The sequence below is a fragment of the Venustampulla echinocandica genome (assembly GCF_003357145.1).
Source record: "Venustampulla echinocandica strain BP 5553 chromosome Unknown scaffold_0, whole genome shotgun sequence".
NCBI lineage: Eukaryota > Fungi > Ascomycota > Leotiomycetes > Helotiales > Pleuroascaceae > Venustampulla > Venustampulla echinocandica.
Window position 1 is genome coordinate 3,218,921 of NW_022474205.1, and position 15,815 is coordinate 3,234,735.

Sequence of the window (15,815 nt, forward strand, 5' to 3'; positions counted from 1 at the left end):
ACCTTGTTTGAGGTGCATGTTTGCCTCCTGACATCGATTAGTCGGTCGATCAGCAACGATGTGAGATTCATCCTAATATTCCTATTAATCGAGGAGCAATTAGGAATTGCGATCTGCTTACCTGTTCCTGGAGTCTCTAGACCAGCGTGGTACAGCGGTACCTGATTGATTGGCAGCGAGGCCTTTCTGATGGCGATGATCCCTGGTTTAGATTAGCCTTGCCCCTCGGATAGCACCCTGGTGGGACATGTCCTACCTAGGTACCTTTGGATCGGTAGAAAACCACGGTTGATTGATGATAGATCTGTCTGGTCTACTTTTCAAGGCCGCGGGACCACCCCAATGACCGTCTCAAGGATATCCGATGGATGCCAGTGCAAGTGCATGGATCTAAACGTCCCAGACGCTCTTTAATTCCTTATGATGGCATAGATGGTGGAGGGATGAAAGTGTAGAATAATAACGGTTTAATAATAATTTTGACGGCTGAGAGATCAAAAGTATCAGGAATTGGGGGATTATGGGTTGTGGGTTGTGTGCTGGACCCCGCCTCCATGGCGACCGAACCGGCGGTTTCTAGACACGCAGGTACGTTCGTAGCTTCCAGATGTGATAATCCTATCACTTTGGTATCGTTTTATTCTGCTTATGATACGCTTTCTTGTCCATATCTTCTTCTTTAACAGGAAATAGGAGCTGTTGTCAGGCTCGTCACTAGGCTCTAATAGAGCGAACTACCTTCGGGATGCAGATTCATGGGAAATTATACTTGCAACTCTAAACAAGCAGACTAGAGAATCACCCCCTCTTTAACTATATTCTAATGGCATGAATAAAATTCATGCCATTGACGTTTCCTAGTTATCGTCACTGTTACTCTTTATATACCAGCCTAAATGTTTTGTCAAATGTCACACTAGTGCTAACAGTGGTAAAGGTATTTATTTTTCGCCTTTTATTCCATAATTACTGCAAGAATGGAGGTAATGTACATTTCCTCACGTTCTCCTATTTGGTCTTGGTCCTACTTTGTTACACTTTTCTACTCTAGTTTAACCGAGCGCAGAATAAAAAGGGGGACAGTTACAAGCAAGGAGCTCGGGGATACTGGTAACATGAAGCCAGCAGCTGTTATTTCCACTACAGAAATCAAATTCACAGTTATAAAATATAACGTCTCTATCACGGGATGCGCTAGACAAAGTCCGTTAATATATTTATAGCTTAAAGGATCTACGATCAGTTCAGATTTTACACAATGAAAAGTGTCACATGCGCACAATCCACAGCCATTGTTTACAATTTCGGGGGATCTGCAAATTTTCTATGGAGGCCTAGACATTTAATGAACGTAATGCGTTCGGTTTGCAACCCCTCATCGGTTGCTGTTGTGACTTCTGGCAAGCCTCCAATCCTACTATACCCTATAGAAGCTAGCTACGTCTTTGTAGTAAATTTTGCCACACTGTGAGCTGCCTTTCAGAGTGGTTACACTACCCAGGTAGTTATACACTAGGACTGTAGTTTTGTGTTGGTTTTACTAGAGGTTACACACAATTGTCTTTCATCGCGCAGCCCTCCCGGTTTCCCAGTTTACGCCAGCCTTTGTTAAAAAAGAGGTTATCCTTCCCGTTTTATTATTCTGGGTTCATTACATACCAATAGCCTAACACTTCAGAATCACAACGCTTGCCCATTCTACGGTTCCACTAACCATGTAGCTACGTTCCCCACCCTCTGATGTACGCCGTATTCTTAAAATGACGATTACCTCAATGGTACAATCCATCTACGCTTTAACCCTCTGTTGCATGTACTCCTGCCCCAAACTAAAAATAACATCCCCGATCCATTTTATCTATCCAAGTCTCATTTCAAAAGGCAAACTACTAAGCGCCAAAAGCAGCAGCGGGGTAAACCCTCTTCTTTTTTCCTGTTGTTCTACTCTGCGAGCTACTTCTAGAGCTTGGCGAACTGTTGTCCGTGGATCCGAGGTGGCTATGTGGTTTTAGTAGGGGATTTCCCAATATTTCGTTGGGAAGGTCATTCCATTCTCTGTCTGGGCCTCGCTCTTGGAATGAGCGTGCGTGGGTAGATATACCATGCCTGGCGGCCGACTGCTCCTCCGTTTCAAATGTTGACGGGGTTGATGCCGGTGATATCCCCAGTGGGGCGGGAAAGCCTGTCGTGGATACAGTGGTTCCGTTCTGGGGCGTTTGGCCACTTGTAGATTGCGATTGTAGGTGGTCGCTAGGCAAGATCCTTCGACGGAGAATCCACGCTGAGTCGGGGTTTAACCTCCTGTAGTAGCCTATCACCGGCTGGACGTCCCGCTTGAACCCCCTTTTACCATACCATTCCAAAGCCTCAGTATTTTCAGTCCATACATGTGCATATATCTCCGCAATCTTGATCCCATCCGCAGACAATGTGGCAGTAGTGACAGATGAAATGACATCATTCAGCACAGCGACCGCGAGCCCTTTACTCCGGTACGGAGAGAGGAGGGCAAGAGACTGAATGTAAATATCATAGCAGCCGGGCACGAAGCTTGGTGTCGAAGGAGTCGAATCAGGAGCGAACGTAGGGTCTAGACGGCAGACGATCCCTCCTATGACTTTTGCTTCGGACGAGGCTTGGGGATCGCTCCATTGAATCACGCGAGAGAAGTTGGGATTGGGCGAAGGAGACAAGATCTTATGATAGAAGCTGTCAGGATAGTGGATCGGGAGGAGGAGAGAGTTGATTCGGCGAAGGGGCTGGATATGTTGCTCTTGGATAAGGGAGATTGTCACTTGTGGCGGCAGTGTTGGAGGGGAAATTGGGGCAATATTCGGTGTTGCTGCTGTTAGAGCCGGAGATGGAACTGACGCTGGCTCCCGAGAAACATATACGGCATTGATTGGGCTGGCCGTGGGAAGAGGCGGCGGCGGTGGTGGTGTGTAATTCGGGGTTCGCGGTTTAAAGAATGATTTTATTGATGATTGCGGCCCAGCACTCTTTGTCTGTGGGAGGGATGTGCCTTTGGCGTCCTTGAACATCGTGGTTGATGGGGGGGGGGGGGCAGGTGTCAGCGTCGTCTTATCTCCCTTTCCTCGAGTCTGTCGCTACGACGCATCCATTTGAGTATATATACGTAATTAAGGTAGATAGGTAGTGATACACCGCAACCCGCATTCATGCCCACATTCCGATCTATAATAATCCCATGTTGACGGTCAAAACAATGCGCGCCAGCGGGAAAGTCCCCTAGCCTTTTCCGGCCACCGCCTTTGCGCTCTCCAACGCTAAACTTAAGCGCGTGGCAGAATCCAACGTCAATCTGGTGCTCGTACTCTGGGCTCTGTGTACTTGTACCAAGGTCAAGGTCCCCATCTCCAGTGCTCGTCGATTGAATCGAGCTCCATCCGCTGCGCCACATGGCCATACAGTCTCTTTCACCACGCATGGCTGTTACTGATATCTTGCCTGGGCATTAAAATGCTCTCTCATGTTTCTTGCTCTCACGTTTTTTCTGCATCCGAGTGCTGTCCGTCCTGAGTGCATTGGAAACGTCCCTTTTCCCGCATCCGAACCGCAAAATTACCGGCCCAGGACGACAGCCTCTCCACCAACAGCCTCAAAATGCCTACCAACGACAGTTTTCCGCAGACCGGCATCGTCGCTGTTGAAGATGACCAGTCTACCGACAATATGGGGGTTTTGGTAAATTCAAATTCCGTTGTTTTTCACCTTTGCGTTGGTGCGGTTTCGAAAGTGACAATTGGCTGACCTTCGGAATAGGCACACTCGATACTAGATGACATCGTTTACAACATAATCCATGATATAGTTCTGAAAACACATCGGGAGGAGAAGATGGCCAAAGGCACGTCCGCTGCCATCCTAGTCGAACAGAAAGCTACACAAACAGCGCCCCCCTCGGACGATTCGAACTCGGCCTCTGATCACCCACCACACAAGGTTGAGATAGACTCCGCAATATACGAAGATGGCAAAGTATATCTGAAAGGCAACCCGCTGAAGATGGCCACGGAGGTCATCTGTCCAAAATGCCACCTCCCTCGCCTGCTATATCCAACAGACGGCAGTGGTGCCCGAAAGCCAGATCCGGGCAGGGAATATTGCAAGAAACGCCCCTTTATAGAGAAACCATACCACGATATATACGGACAGACATTCCAGATGGAAGGACCGGGTCGTGGCAAGAAGAAGAAAGACATGATCAATCCGCTCCTACAATCAGCCAAAGAAAACACCCCCTCAGGAAGTCAGGATTCCCCAGCGTCATCACCACCTCCAGGCGAGGGACCAGCAAAGCCTATCTCGTTTCCGCACGCCAAATGCCATAATTGTAATACATTCCTTCCTATTAAACGGATGAACAACCATATGATCAAGTGTATTGGCGGGGGCGGTCGGGACTCGTCTCGAGCTGCCCTGCTAAAGATCCAGAATGGCAATGGAAACGGAAGCCAAAACGGCAACACCCCCCCAGGAAGCCGAAATTCTACACCAGCACCAGCTGGCCACGCCAATCCCAAAGGGAAGAGTAGCCCCAACAAGAGAGAAGCAGGGGACGATTTCGATTCCGATTCCTCGCCACAGAAAAAGAAGAAGGTCATTAAGAAAACCGCAGCCACCAAACTCAAAGCCCCTAAGATGGCACGATCGACGTCTCAGCTCTCGAGCTCGAACTTAAGTTTCGAGCAAAAAGTCCCAGCCACTGATGATGAGGACGATGATGGCGGCGGCGACGACGATGGGGATGGCGAGTACGGAACCGTAATAGTGGAACCGAAGAAGAAAGTTATCAGGCCTGTTGTTAAGAAGTCCAAGGAGAGTGGTAGCCTTGCTGGTGCAGAAAGGAAAAAGAAATGGCTCCACGGAAAAGGGGGTGTAAAGCCTAGCTTTCCGCCTGCTGATCTCGCAGATGCGTCCTCTAGTACGGCCGGAAGCACGAGTGGGATAAAGATAAAAATTAAGAATAATGGTACAGCAGCGAATGGAGAATCGAGGCCTGCAGGATCGAAAACCGTACCATCGAAGGGTGGCGATGCAAAGAATCTGGTTGTGAACGGTGAAACGAAGGCTCAAGGAGCTGGAGGCACAAGTAATGGGAAGCCCACCACTGGTGTTATACGTGCCGATTCGGAATCGAGCCAGACTTTAAGCTCGCCAAGCTAATCGATTGACTCCAAGTGGTCGCTGGTGAAGGAGGCAAGAGAGTAGGATTCCACTCTTGCCAACACACAACCAAGTCAGTCACTGGAAGACAGCGTTACACAAACGCCCTACCGGCCGCCCTCGCGAGGGTGGCCTTATGTTAAACAATTAGGACCGCGTTAAAGCATAAACATGCATGGAAGCATGGGATTGGCGTACGTGACAACAGTCTGGACCTGGGATCTGGACTTCAATGGCGTTTTCGATTGGGTTGCACTGAATTGTACATACATATAAATGGCGAATTGATCATATTCTTCTATGAGCGGGGTGACTAGGTTTATATCACATTGAGGCATAAATTTATGGGATCGGCCACCCTTGGTCCACTAATTCCTATGCTCGATAAATGTAAAGCTTCGCTCGATATTGAGGTTCTCATTAGCTTGATAGAAGCGGTAAGGCATTCTTCGTTTGTTGAGAAAATGCATTAATCCTGAGCTCGTCACCATGTATGGGAAGGGTCTGAGGGCCTTCAAAACAGTATAAAGATCCGCTTATCAATACTAAGTATATACATATACACCAAACGCCAAAACCCTCATATTCTATATATATAACAATCATCCCAGCCCATCAACATCATCACCGCAACGCTGGTGATCGCCAGGCAACTAAATCATCCCTAACATCGAACTCAGTAACCTCCTTGGCTTTCCTAGACGACCCGGTCGTCCCCCTATCTGACCCCGTCTCCAAACTGTGATCTATTTGCGCACTCTGCGTATCGCCCTGCCTATCCAATGTCTCGTGACTGCTTGAATGCTTATGCCCCCTTATCCTTGGCATACTAGGTTTCTTTGTAATCGTATTCTGGGACCTGGCACTGGCACCTGATTGTGAGCGCTGGTGTCGTCTCGCGTGTTGTTGTTGGTGGTGGTGTTGGTTGTCGTCACCGCTATCCTCTTGCTGGGCGATGCGTGGGGTGGAGGAAGACAGGTCTGTGGTGTTGGGGGAGTAGGTGTCTTTCCAACCGTCTCCGCCGTTGAATATATCCTCTATACATTGGTCGGCACGGAGTTCGTTCCCTTGTGTAGACCAGGAGGCAGCAAGTGTGCGGCGGTACATGTCTTGTAGTTCGCCATGATCGCGGGATTTGCTTATTACGGGCATATCTGTATTATGGAAATATCCAATATTAGTATGCATAATCCAAGATCTGAGATCGGGGAACGACGCAACGGAAGAGCACCTACGTAAATCATCCTGTTCTCCCGTCTCCCCCGCCACAATACCGGCAATGCCCCCAAACACAGGCGCAGTCTTCAATGGTGGCGCGACGAAGTTCTTCTCCCCATCGACCTGCCGCATAAAAATCGAAACCTTAAGCGTACTATTGATCTTACTCTCTTGCATCAAATACCTCCTAACGACACCCTCCTCCCCATCAACGCCCATCTCACTCTCTTCCACATACTCCGCAAGATTCAAACTCAGTGTCCCAAGAGTAATACGTTCCCCTTTTGTAGCGATGTTATTAAATTCCTGCACGACTTCGAAGTGGATAAGGGTTTCTGCAAGGTTATTGTTCTTGTCGATGGTGAGGCGTACGGATATATCTTTCACATAGTTCCAAAAGACTTTGTGCTCTGCTATAGGGGATTTTTGGGTGCAGCCGCGCTGTTCGGTCGAGGAGGGAAGATGCCATTTGACGTAAGCGGTGCCGGCGACTAGTGGGACGTTGTTGAGATCGATTATCTGGGCGGTTTAGCAGAGGGCGGTTGGCTGTGGATGGATGATATCTACTTTGAGGGAAAGGACGAATTTTGGCTGGAGAGAGAGAGTTAGCGGTTCAGTTGTGGATAGGCCGGCGCATTGATTGATGCGGGATGCTCTGAAGTTTTACGGACCTTCCGGGCCTTGGATACTAGGAGTTTGGAAATCATCGTTAGCTGCTGTTGCTCTGTAGATACGAGGGGGGCATTAAGCTGGGACGGGAAGGCTTCACGAACTTAGCGGGTTCATAGTAATAAATAGTGGCAATTGCAAGTTCGAGTAGCTTTGAACGAGGGGCGCTATTGTGGTTTCCCGCCTTGCCGTTAGATGTTCGGCTGACGAGGCTGACGAAATCGAGCTCGTGCAGGGGTTAGGTAAGATAACCGAGATCGTAGGTGGGGCGGCCGGGGTTGCGCTTGCCTACGGAGGAACGATATCCACAACCTCAAAAACGGTCATATAAAAGTACAAATCGGTAGGAAAGAGAAAGGTATATCAAAAGTCGAGAAAGATTCGAGATCCCTGGAAGTTAGGGGTTCTCTGCATCCTCCCCTACTCCGTAGATAGGACACTGTCGTGTCTAGGGCCGTATTCCTCGGTGGTTATCACAGCCTTGTGTTACCCCCCTTGCAGGGGACTGCCCATGGTATTTGGGGCTCGGCCGTTACGGTGTTCGAGCTAGTCTCTCAATTGAGACGGGTTGTTGTTGCTAAGAGGAAAATACTTAAATGAATACCCTGTATATATAGAGGACGCGCTTGAGGGAAAGTGCTGCCTCAAAATGGGAGTTGCCAAGCTAAATAAAAAGGCACGCGACTATCTTCTACCCTGTTCCGAAAAAGAAGCGAGAAGTTCCGTGCACAGGGCTTTCCCCTTTTCAAGCCAACAACGGTACAAACGATTTTACTTATTAGCTAATGGAGATCTCTGGTGATGAAATTGCAGATGTGGTATTGAGACGGTTTGATGCTTGGGAATCGAAGAGGAAACCGCTCAAAAGAACAAATGGAGTTAGGGAATGGGTGCCATTGAGTGGCATCGTGGCCCAGAGTAAGGGCTCCCCTGAATGAATGAAAGATCATGCGCTCACTCTCCAACTTAGGGCAGGGCAGCAAGAGCCTTACATGTTTAGCAATAGCGTAAGAACTTCGCTCTGGCAACTGGTTACGTTTGCTGATTCTCAAATGTAAAGCACAGGCATGAAATGTCTCCCTCAGAAGAGCATCACTCGAGCAAACGGTGTGGTATTGCATGACTGGCACGCTGAAATTCTTGCAATTCGTTCTTTCAATCGTTTTCTTCTCGAAGAATGCCATGCCCTTGCTGTTTCGCAAAAGAAGTCTTCTGAGTATATTCGCTTTCGGGATGGTTCTGAGAGGACCGAGTCTCACTTCCAGCCATTCGCGCTGCGTGATGGCATAAATATTCACATGTACTGCTCAGAAGCCCCGTGTAAGACTTTGTTGCGGCCTCACCTTCTTTGCCTTTTATCTAATTCTGACTACGATCTTCAGGCGGAGACGCAAGTATGGAGCTTACTATGGCTTCGCAAGAAGACTCTACCCCTTGGGCCATGCCTACCGCAACCACGCCATCCTCACCACCTAATCAATCCCAAACACCATCACCAACCACAGAGCCAACAAGTCTCCACGGCCGAGGATATTTCTCCCAGCTTGGCGTCGTTCGTCGGAAGCCCTCCCGCCCCGATGCACCCCCCACGCTTTCGAAATCCTGCACTGATAAAATAGCCCTCAAACAGAGCACCTCCGTCCTCTCATCACTCACCTCCCTACTAATATCCCCACATAATATCTACCTTCACTCACTAGTCCTTCCCTCTTCTCAGCTATCGCCAGTGGCGGCAAATCGAGCGTTCTCCCCTTCCGGTCGACTTAAACCCCTCAGCGGTAGAAAATGGGAAGGTGGGTATGCGTTTAAGCCATTCCGAGTTATCAGCACAGAAAAGGAATTCGAGTATTCTCGCAGGCAAACGGGGGTTAAAGAGCTGGTCTCGAGCAACATCTCTTCATCTTGGACGCATCATGGTAGTGAAACTATTATCGGAGGCACATTGCAGGGACGGAAACAGTTTGATATCAAAGGAGCTAGTCGAGTTTGTAAGAGGCGTATGTGGAAACTTGCTCTGGATGTTTCTGTGCTGGCGAGTGTGCCTGCTCTGGAAAGGCTGTTGAGGGTGGAGAGGTATGCGGATGTTAAAGGGGGTGGGTTGTTGGAAGGGCGGAGGCGGGTTAAAGAGGATGTGAGAGGTGTGTTGACAGGCTGGATGAGAAATGAGGGAGGCGAGGGGTTCGGAATTGAGGGCGTGGAGAGGTAGGAAATCCTTGCTCTAAACAGATAGCATGTAAGATCATGCTAGAATATTTCATTCCAGCTTGATCATCTTGGGCCAGGAACGAAGAACGCATTTCATTCACAAAACATTCTCGATCCCCCCCTCCAAAGCCTACCAATGCTTCTCGGAAATCGACACCGAATTAACGTCAACCCCATCCGTAAACCATCTCTCTTCATCGGAAATTTTGACATCGTTCCCGCTCATCTGGCGCTTTCTCATGCGCCCATCTTCGGCGAACGTCCAGTCTTCCAGGCCATAGGTACGCCACCATTGCCCGGAGGCGTCGTGCCATTCGTACCAGAATTGGACGGCGATCTAGGAATTGTTGTTAGCGTTCACATCATTTTCTGACATCCACCTTTTCCTTGGCAACATCCCATCTTTACTAATCGCGGCGACTCCATCATTAGTATTCGATGTTCTTTCATCTCTCGCATCATGCTTCGACATACTCATTTCTCGTACCATACGGCCATGCCTTGATCCGCGAAACTCCTCTCTCCGATAACAACACCTAGCCAAACATAAAAACACAGCAAAATACAGCTAAAACTCACCTTATTATCCGTAAAAGCAAACAACTCCTTCCTCAATCGATACCCATTTTCAACGCTCCACTTCTCCGTCAAAAACTGAACGATCTCATCAGTTCCTCTTATGAACTTGTCCCGATTCCTCCATATGGATTCGGGTGTGTAAGCATTCTTAACCAGGTCCGGATTCTTGGTATTCCAGGCGTCTTGGGCAGCTTTGACCTTCTGACGTGCGGTTTCGATTGTAAATGGGGGCAGGGGAGGCTTGATTCCTTCGGTCGTCATTATGGTGCTGATGTGAGTGTGAGTGTGAGTGTGAGTGTGAGAAACTGGGATGCTCGGGGCTAAATATGGTAGACAATACAATCGTGACAGGTTTGTGAGGTCTGACTCGACTCCAAGGAGGACTATGTAGTATTGCTTATCGGGATTAATCATCGGTACAGTAATGTTTCGTAGATAATATCTCCCGATTCTACTCCGAACCTCCCACTACGTCGGATTCCGGAGTCCAGACATAGAATAGATATGCCTCCATATATAATCAGTCCACTCCGCGACAGCCGGACGCAGAGAAAGTCGAGCAAATATAAAGTAAGTGAGTGTGTGATTATAAAAGCAATTGAGCCATCTGTCCCGAAGGACGGAGGGATTTCATTGTTATTTCATTATTACGAGTACTGTACGAAGTACTAGACTGGATATACATCTTGTTTCTAGGGTGTGACTCCCGCGAGTTCACAGACGCCGAAAGCCGTCGGCCGAGAATCCCAAGAGCTGTACAGAAGACATGGACGCTTCCGGCCCGCTGACAGACCGTCCATGTTCTAGATGAGGCGATTACGTGCGCATGCCAACCGTTTGCTATGTAATCCTGCGATCTATGACGCAATTTGGCCACGCGAAAACTCCCTAGGTTTGTAGGTGCCCAGGTGCATACCTCGTACACATAAGCTAAAGCATAAGGCACAAGTATCTATAGGTCTATAGGTATAGAGTAAAGGTATGCGAATAATGCCAGCAGCCTGCAAGGGTTGCAAACATTCAAAACACAAATACTTCCATGTAGATCCCCCGCTAGTTGCTCCGAATTCGGGGCTGTACTTCGCACTTCGCACATCACATGGAGGGCTTTGTGCAATACTCGGGAGTCCTAATCCGGACGGAATTTAAAATATCCAGAGGCCTGGAGGAGGCGCTGTGTCTGTATGACTCTGTACGTGATATGCTTGAAAGGGAACTAGTAAAATAGATTAACCCAATTGAGGCTTTGTTCGCTGGCCGCGAGCTGCCCACTACGAAATACTGGGTTATTATTCACAGTTACAGTATCCGTAGTGCCCTGCACGCTTGCCCCACTCCCGTATCGGCCCTCAACCTTAGCTTCACATCCTCGAGTACACCTCATTAATAAGTTGGACGTCGCTCAACATCAATATATTAAGCTCTCCAGCCTCTCGATTAACCCCGTTGCCCTTCAATCGTCCAACCGTTCCACATCCATCCAGCCTTTTCTACCAGAAGTTCTTTACTCAATACTCAATACTCAATCCAAGATGACCGAACTCAAGGTTGGTGACAGCTTCCCAAGCGACGTCAAGTTCAGCTACGTCCCATATACCGCCGACAAGGGCGATATTACATCGTGCGGGATCCCAATTACCTACGATGCCAGCAAAGGTATGATCACCCTGCATCTTTCCATCATCTTCGCTCAATCATTCATCCGTTTCTCTGCTCTCCAATATGTCCGACCCCACCAACCAACCCCTCCAACTTACCCCACTACATCCAAACTACCCAATCTACTACCTAATCTATTCAACCTTATCTCCTCCCTTTCCTGGCCGATCTGCCAGCATGTATGCAACCAGCTAACGGATACATGTGAACTATAGAATGGGCCGACAAGAAGGTTGTACTTTTCTCCGTTCCCGGCGCCTTCACCCCTGGCTGCAGCGCAAAGCACCTCCCCGGTTACATTGAGAACTTGAGCAAGTTGAAAAGCAAGGGCGTGGATGTCGTGGCCACTATCGCGTTCAATGATGCGTGGGTTATGAGCGCATGGGGCAAGGCCAATGGTATCAAGGGCGATGATATTGTGAGTTTTGCGCAATACGCACCATTTCAATCAACTCCGCGGCTCAACATTTCCCCGTGGAAATATTAATATTATGAGATAATGCTAATTCGCATGCTTGACATAGCTCTTCCTCTCCGATTCCGACGCAGAATTTTCCAAGAAGCTTGGCTGGACACAAGGGGAGCGTACGGCCCGCTACGCACTAGTCATCGACCATGGCAAGATCACATACGCAGAGAAAGAGCCTGGTCGTGAGGTCACTGTTTCTAGCGCCGAGGCCGTCTTGTCTAAGCTTTAATTTGGCCTACTCGATAGAAAGAATCACCAAATCGATCAGGAGAGATTCGGATACGCAAATATGTTTGCTGATAGAGGGATGGCAGACCCCTGAATTACTTTGCTTGATAGCATAGAAACTCTCCTCTTTATGTAGATGGGAATACAACCAAGAACCCACTTTAACTCCCATGATTACTTTTGCTGATTGAAATTTTTGACCTCATATTCCCGTTTACTGAAAGCCCTCTTTGACGTCCCACCGGGTACCAGCCGGTTCGCCGAATTCAATCCTAGAGGGCATTCCAGCTCGGGAATCCCAGCTCGGACATTCCTGGGCACCATCAACCGTGACATAACATAGTATCCTAAATTTAGGTAGATAGGACATGGCTCGTTCCAACTCCTAAAACTGAGCCCCAGGTCCGAGCTAGGATGCAATAGCATGGACACAGCTCAACAGGCAATTCTAAAAACAGGGATAATGATGGTGCTCGTGATCTGTTGTCAGCTGTTAAAGCACAACCGTTCAATACATAAGTAGATTCGAGGGGGGATTCCCCTCCGGCCAAACCCCTACTAAGTCCATCTCGACTTGGCCCCTAAACTTGCTACAAATCCCAACCTGGCACCACTTACTACTCCCATTGAATGTGGAAAAGCCACAGCATTCAAGTATAATATTTACTTAATGCACCTTTACCAGTCAGCATTCACGTGCATAATCGCGACCTCCCGGATCTCAGCAGGCGTAACCCAAATCTTAGAGACCTCAATGCCCATGAGCTAGCAACGCTGTCGTCCTCGCGGACCTCCATATCAACTACAACCTAGACACTTCATTCTGATCTAGCACGATTGCAAAGACCACCCCATACTTAGGCAAGCAGGTTAGAAACTATAAGATGAAATAGGCGGGCTGGAAAATTCGAGGTGGAGGAAGTGGAGTGCTACCCTATTGCGTGAGAGATCTATCGCGTAAGAGGAGTAGAGTGATTAAGGTGAGAGTAGACGGAGGAGGTTGTAGTGGTACGGTGGAAGTGTTTGGATGGGGTAGGGAAGGGCCGGGTAGGGATGAAAGAGAGGACCGGGACAAGATCAAGAAGCAGAGGAAGGGGGCTGGGGGTTGAAATTAAAGTGATGGAAGGAGGAAATAATATGGACATGGTAACAATTGGAGATAAGTATTATAGCAAGTAATTAAGCGGCAAAAAGGAGAAGTTGAACAAACTATACCTGCATGTAAACGATCATAAACATGGAGAATCTTCATTTGAAGAGCGAATGGAACAGAAGTATCAACGCCGTAGGATCTCAAAAAGTGCCCTTTCCGCCTGCGTTCACAAATTCAGCTAGCACAACCATACCTCGAAGTATTCGGCTTATCAGAATTGCTCGTGATGGTACAAGCAGCCCCTCTGCCAACACCACTCGTGTCTTGATGTGTCTTGATTCATACACATCCACCCACCGCAAATATGTACAATCCCCGCTCACGTCTTCGTTTCTTGTCCCTTTTCAATTCCCCGCACCCATAAATCATATCATACACCAGTTTTCACCAACCCCGTAACCCGTTGCTCAATCTCCTTATCCGATAATCCAACCAACGATTCGCTTTTCTCTTGTCCGTACTCTAATTTCAAACTCAACATCAACACACATTCACAAACTCACACTCTTAACGGTGTAGACTGGAAAGTAAAAAAAACTCGGTAGTTGGGCGCGGGGGCGCGGGAGCGATTGGATAGAGAGCTAAACTGACCATATCTTGCATAAACCGTAGGTTGAGTACCAGCCGCTTCACGGATGAGTATTGGGGTATTCGGGTTGTTCTTTTTCATGGTTGGGTAGGCGCGGGCGAGGAAGGACCTGTGTGTTGATTGATTGATATGAGCTTGGTATTCTATCGCAAATCCCTTCCTCCGTCCTCCATTCAGTGTCGTCTTACACCATTTCGCCCGATAAAGTACGGAAGTCAACTCCTCCACCAGGGGAAAACGTAGACCTTCCTGAATTTTTCGATAGATTGGAGGAGGAGGAGGAAAGTGGACGTAAACGCAAGAGAGAATGGAGACGAACCTAGTTGCGCCGCTATGCTCGCCCGTCTGGCAGAACAGAAACCGGACCTCCTTCAGGGCCTGCGAGAATGCGTATTTGCTCGACATATCTCCTACTATCTGCTGCTGCTCTTGTCTTTTTCAATAGTCTAGTCTGTCTGTCGCGGATTGTCGTGGCAGCTCAATCGCAATTCGCGCCCGCTATATGTAGTACCTCTATGTTAGGTCGAGCTTGTCGTCGAAGGGCCGGCGGCCATTTTGCATAAGCTTTGAGTTATGCAGGAATCTCTGCCGACTTATGCAGCGGGCGCTGACTCAGCACTACGAGGAATCCTAGCTCGAAATCCAACGACTCCGCCGAAATACCTCAAAGATTTACCTCTCCTACGCTACCTACCTAGGTACCTTTAGTTATTTCACATGGGGATTTGTACGGACCTCCTTATAATGGCACGCCTTGGGCAGGATTCTCAAGTCTCAACTGCCAATGGATCTTCGGCGGCAAATTCTACCTACCTACCTACCCAGCACAAAATACAGCTATCGTGAACCACAAATAATCGAGAATCCGAGAAGAAACTCTCTTCTCTTCTTAAATAGCCTTTAGGCATAGCTACTTCCGGTCTCATGCCGCGTTGGTGAACCTGGTACAAGTGTACGAGTACCCAAGCGTTGCCCAAGGAGAACAGCGCGGGATTTTGGTAGTCTACGGTTTAAGTCAAAGCCGCGAGGTAGCCAAGAATACCACAGTACTACCGCGGTTGTCTTGGACTCGTAATTCAGTCCTCCTCATCTTCATGATCTCCTAGGCCAAAGGCTTTGTCTAGCGGTCTTCGTTTCATTTTGGTTGAAGCATTTCCGAAAAGCAACCTGCATTAGACGATATAGCCTAAGGCTAGCCTAAAGAGTTGTGTAAAGCCTTAATAGCAACCTTGTGGTGGAATAGGTTATAGCAATGAAATGCCCAGCAGCCTTACTTCGTATTCAATACCCCTCAGTCTATGAGACATTCTACAAACCATGGACTCCTTAACGCTCGAAAAACTTATACTTATACTTCCACTTCTCTTTGTTCGTCTACAGAGCAATATCAGAGAGGACGAAAGGATGGCAGAATGTCCGTGACAAGAGCGGAACTCGAAAGCTGTGGGCCACGCCAAGCCAGTATCTTCGTACGTCTATGCTGATGAAGCTGGGGGAGGTGATTGGAGATGAGGTCAAACTTCCGGAGCAGCTTCTTGCGGATGGAGAGATAACGGACGCGAAGCCACTAGAAGAATAAACAGAGACAATGGATGCCAAGGATCTTGCGTCTGCTTTCCTAAGCGTCGATGAAACATCCAGGTTGGAAGATGGCGATTACTAGGTGTGTGACCTAGGCATAACAGCCTATTGCATGATGTATATAGTAGAACAATAAATGGTTTACTACTTTCATTGTCCCAAAATATCCCACACATTGTAGAACAATAAATGGCTCACCTCTTAATCAATATCTCAAAATATCCAACACATTGTTGACTCCTATTCAATGATTATATTGACTTTGAGCGATGTTAGAA

The 15,815-nt window shown here is 48.2% G+C and overlaps 6 protein-coding genes across 6 annotated transcripts; 3 read left to right on the plus strand and 3 right to left on the minus strand.

The window, feature by feature from the left end:
• Window positions 1-1,889: 1,889 nt before the first annotated feature.
• On the minus strand, window positions 1,890-3,041 carry BP5553_00996 (uncharacterized protein; the record flags this gene model as incomplete). The annotated part of the gene is made up of 1 exon (XM_032009619.1): window positions 1,890-3,041. The coding sequence occupies one exon, from the start codon at window positions 3,039-3,041 to the stop codon at window positions 1,890-1,892; it is 1,152 nt and encodes a 383-aa protein (XP_031873673.1).
• Window positions 3,042-3,624: 583 nt separating this feature from the next.
• Window positions 3,625-5,187, plus strand: BP5553_00997 (Uncharacterized protein; the record flags this gene model as incomplete). Its single annotated transcript, XM_032009620.1, has 2 exons — window positions 3,625-3,705; window positions 3,784-5,187. The coding sequence occupies 2 exons, from the start codon at window positions 3,625-3,627 to the stop codon at window positions 5,185-5,187; spliced, it is 1,485 nt and encodes a 494-aa protein (XP_031873674.1).
• Window positions 5,188-5,811: 624 nt separating this feature from the next.
• Window positions 5,812-7,112, minus strand: BP5553_00998 (Uncharacterized protein; the record flags this gene model as incomplete). Its single annotated transcript, XM_032009621.1, has 2 exons — window positions 5,812-6,924; window positions 7,077-7,112. 2 exons carry the CDS (start codon window positions 7,110-7,112, stop codon window positions 5,812-5,814), a joined length of 1,149 nt encoding a protein of 382 aa, XP_031873675.1.
• Window positions 7,113-7,859: 747 nt separating this feature from the next.
• Window positions 7,860-9,280, plus strand: BP5553_00999 (Adenosine-deaminase-containing protein; the record flags this gene model as incomplete). The annotated part of the gene is made up of 4 exons (XM_032009622.1): window positions 7,860-7,992; window positions 8,045-8,081; window positions 8,135-8,394; window positions 8,457-9,280. The coding sequence occupies 4 exons, from the start codon at window positions 7,860-7,862 to the stop codon at window positions 9,278-9,280; spliced, it is 1,254 nt and encodes a 417-aa protein (XP_031873676.1).
• Window positions 9,281-9,409: 129 nt separating this feature from the next.
• Window positions 9,410-10,119, minus strand: BP5553_01000 (Uncharacterized protein; the record flags this gene model as incomplete). Its single annotated transcript, XM_032009623.1, has 2 exons — window positions 9,410-9,616; window positions 9,859-10,119. 2 exons carry the CDS (start codon window positions 10,117-10,119, stop codon window positions 9,410-9,412), a joined length of 468 nt encoding a protein of 155 aa, XP_031873677.1.
• A 1,271-nt stretch (window positions 10,120-11,390) lies between these two features.
• Window positions 11,391-12,215, plus strand: BP5553_01001 (Allergen Asp F3; the record flags this gene model as incomplete). The annotated part of the gene is made up of 3 exons (XM_032009624.1): window positions 11,391-11,514; window positions 11,733-11,935; window positions 12,042-12,215. The coding sequence occupies 3 exons, from the start codon at window positions 11,391-11,393 to the stop codon at window positions 12,213-12,215; spliced, it is 501 nt and encodes a 166-aa protein (XP_031873678.1).
• Window positions 12,216-15,815: the final 3,600 nt, after the last annotated feature.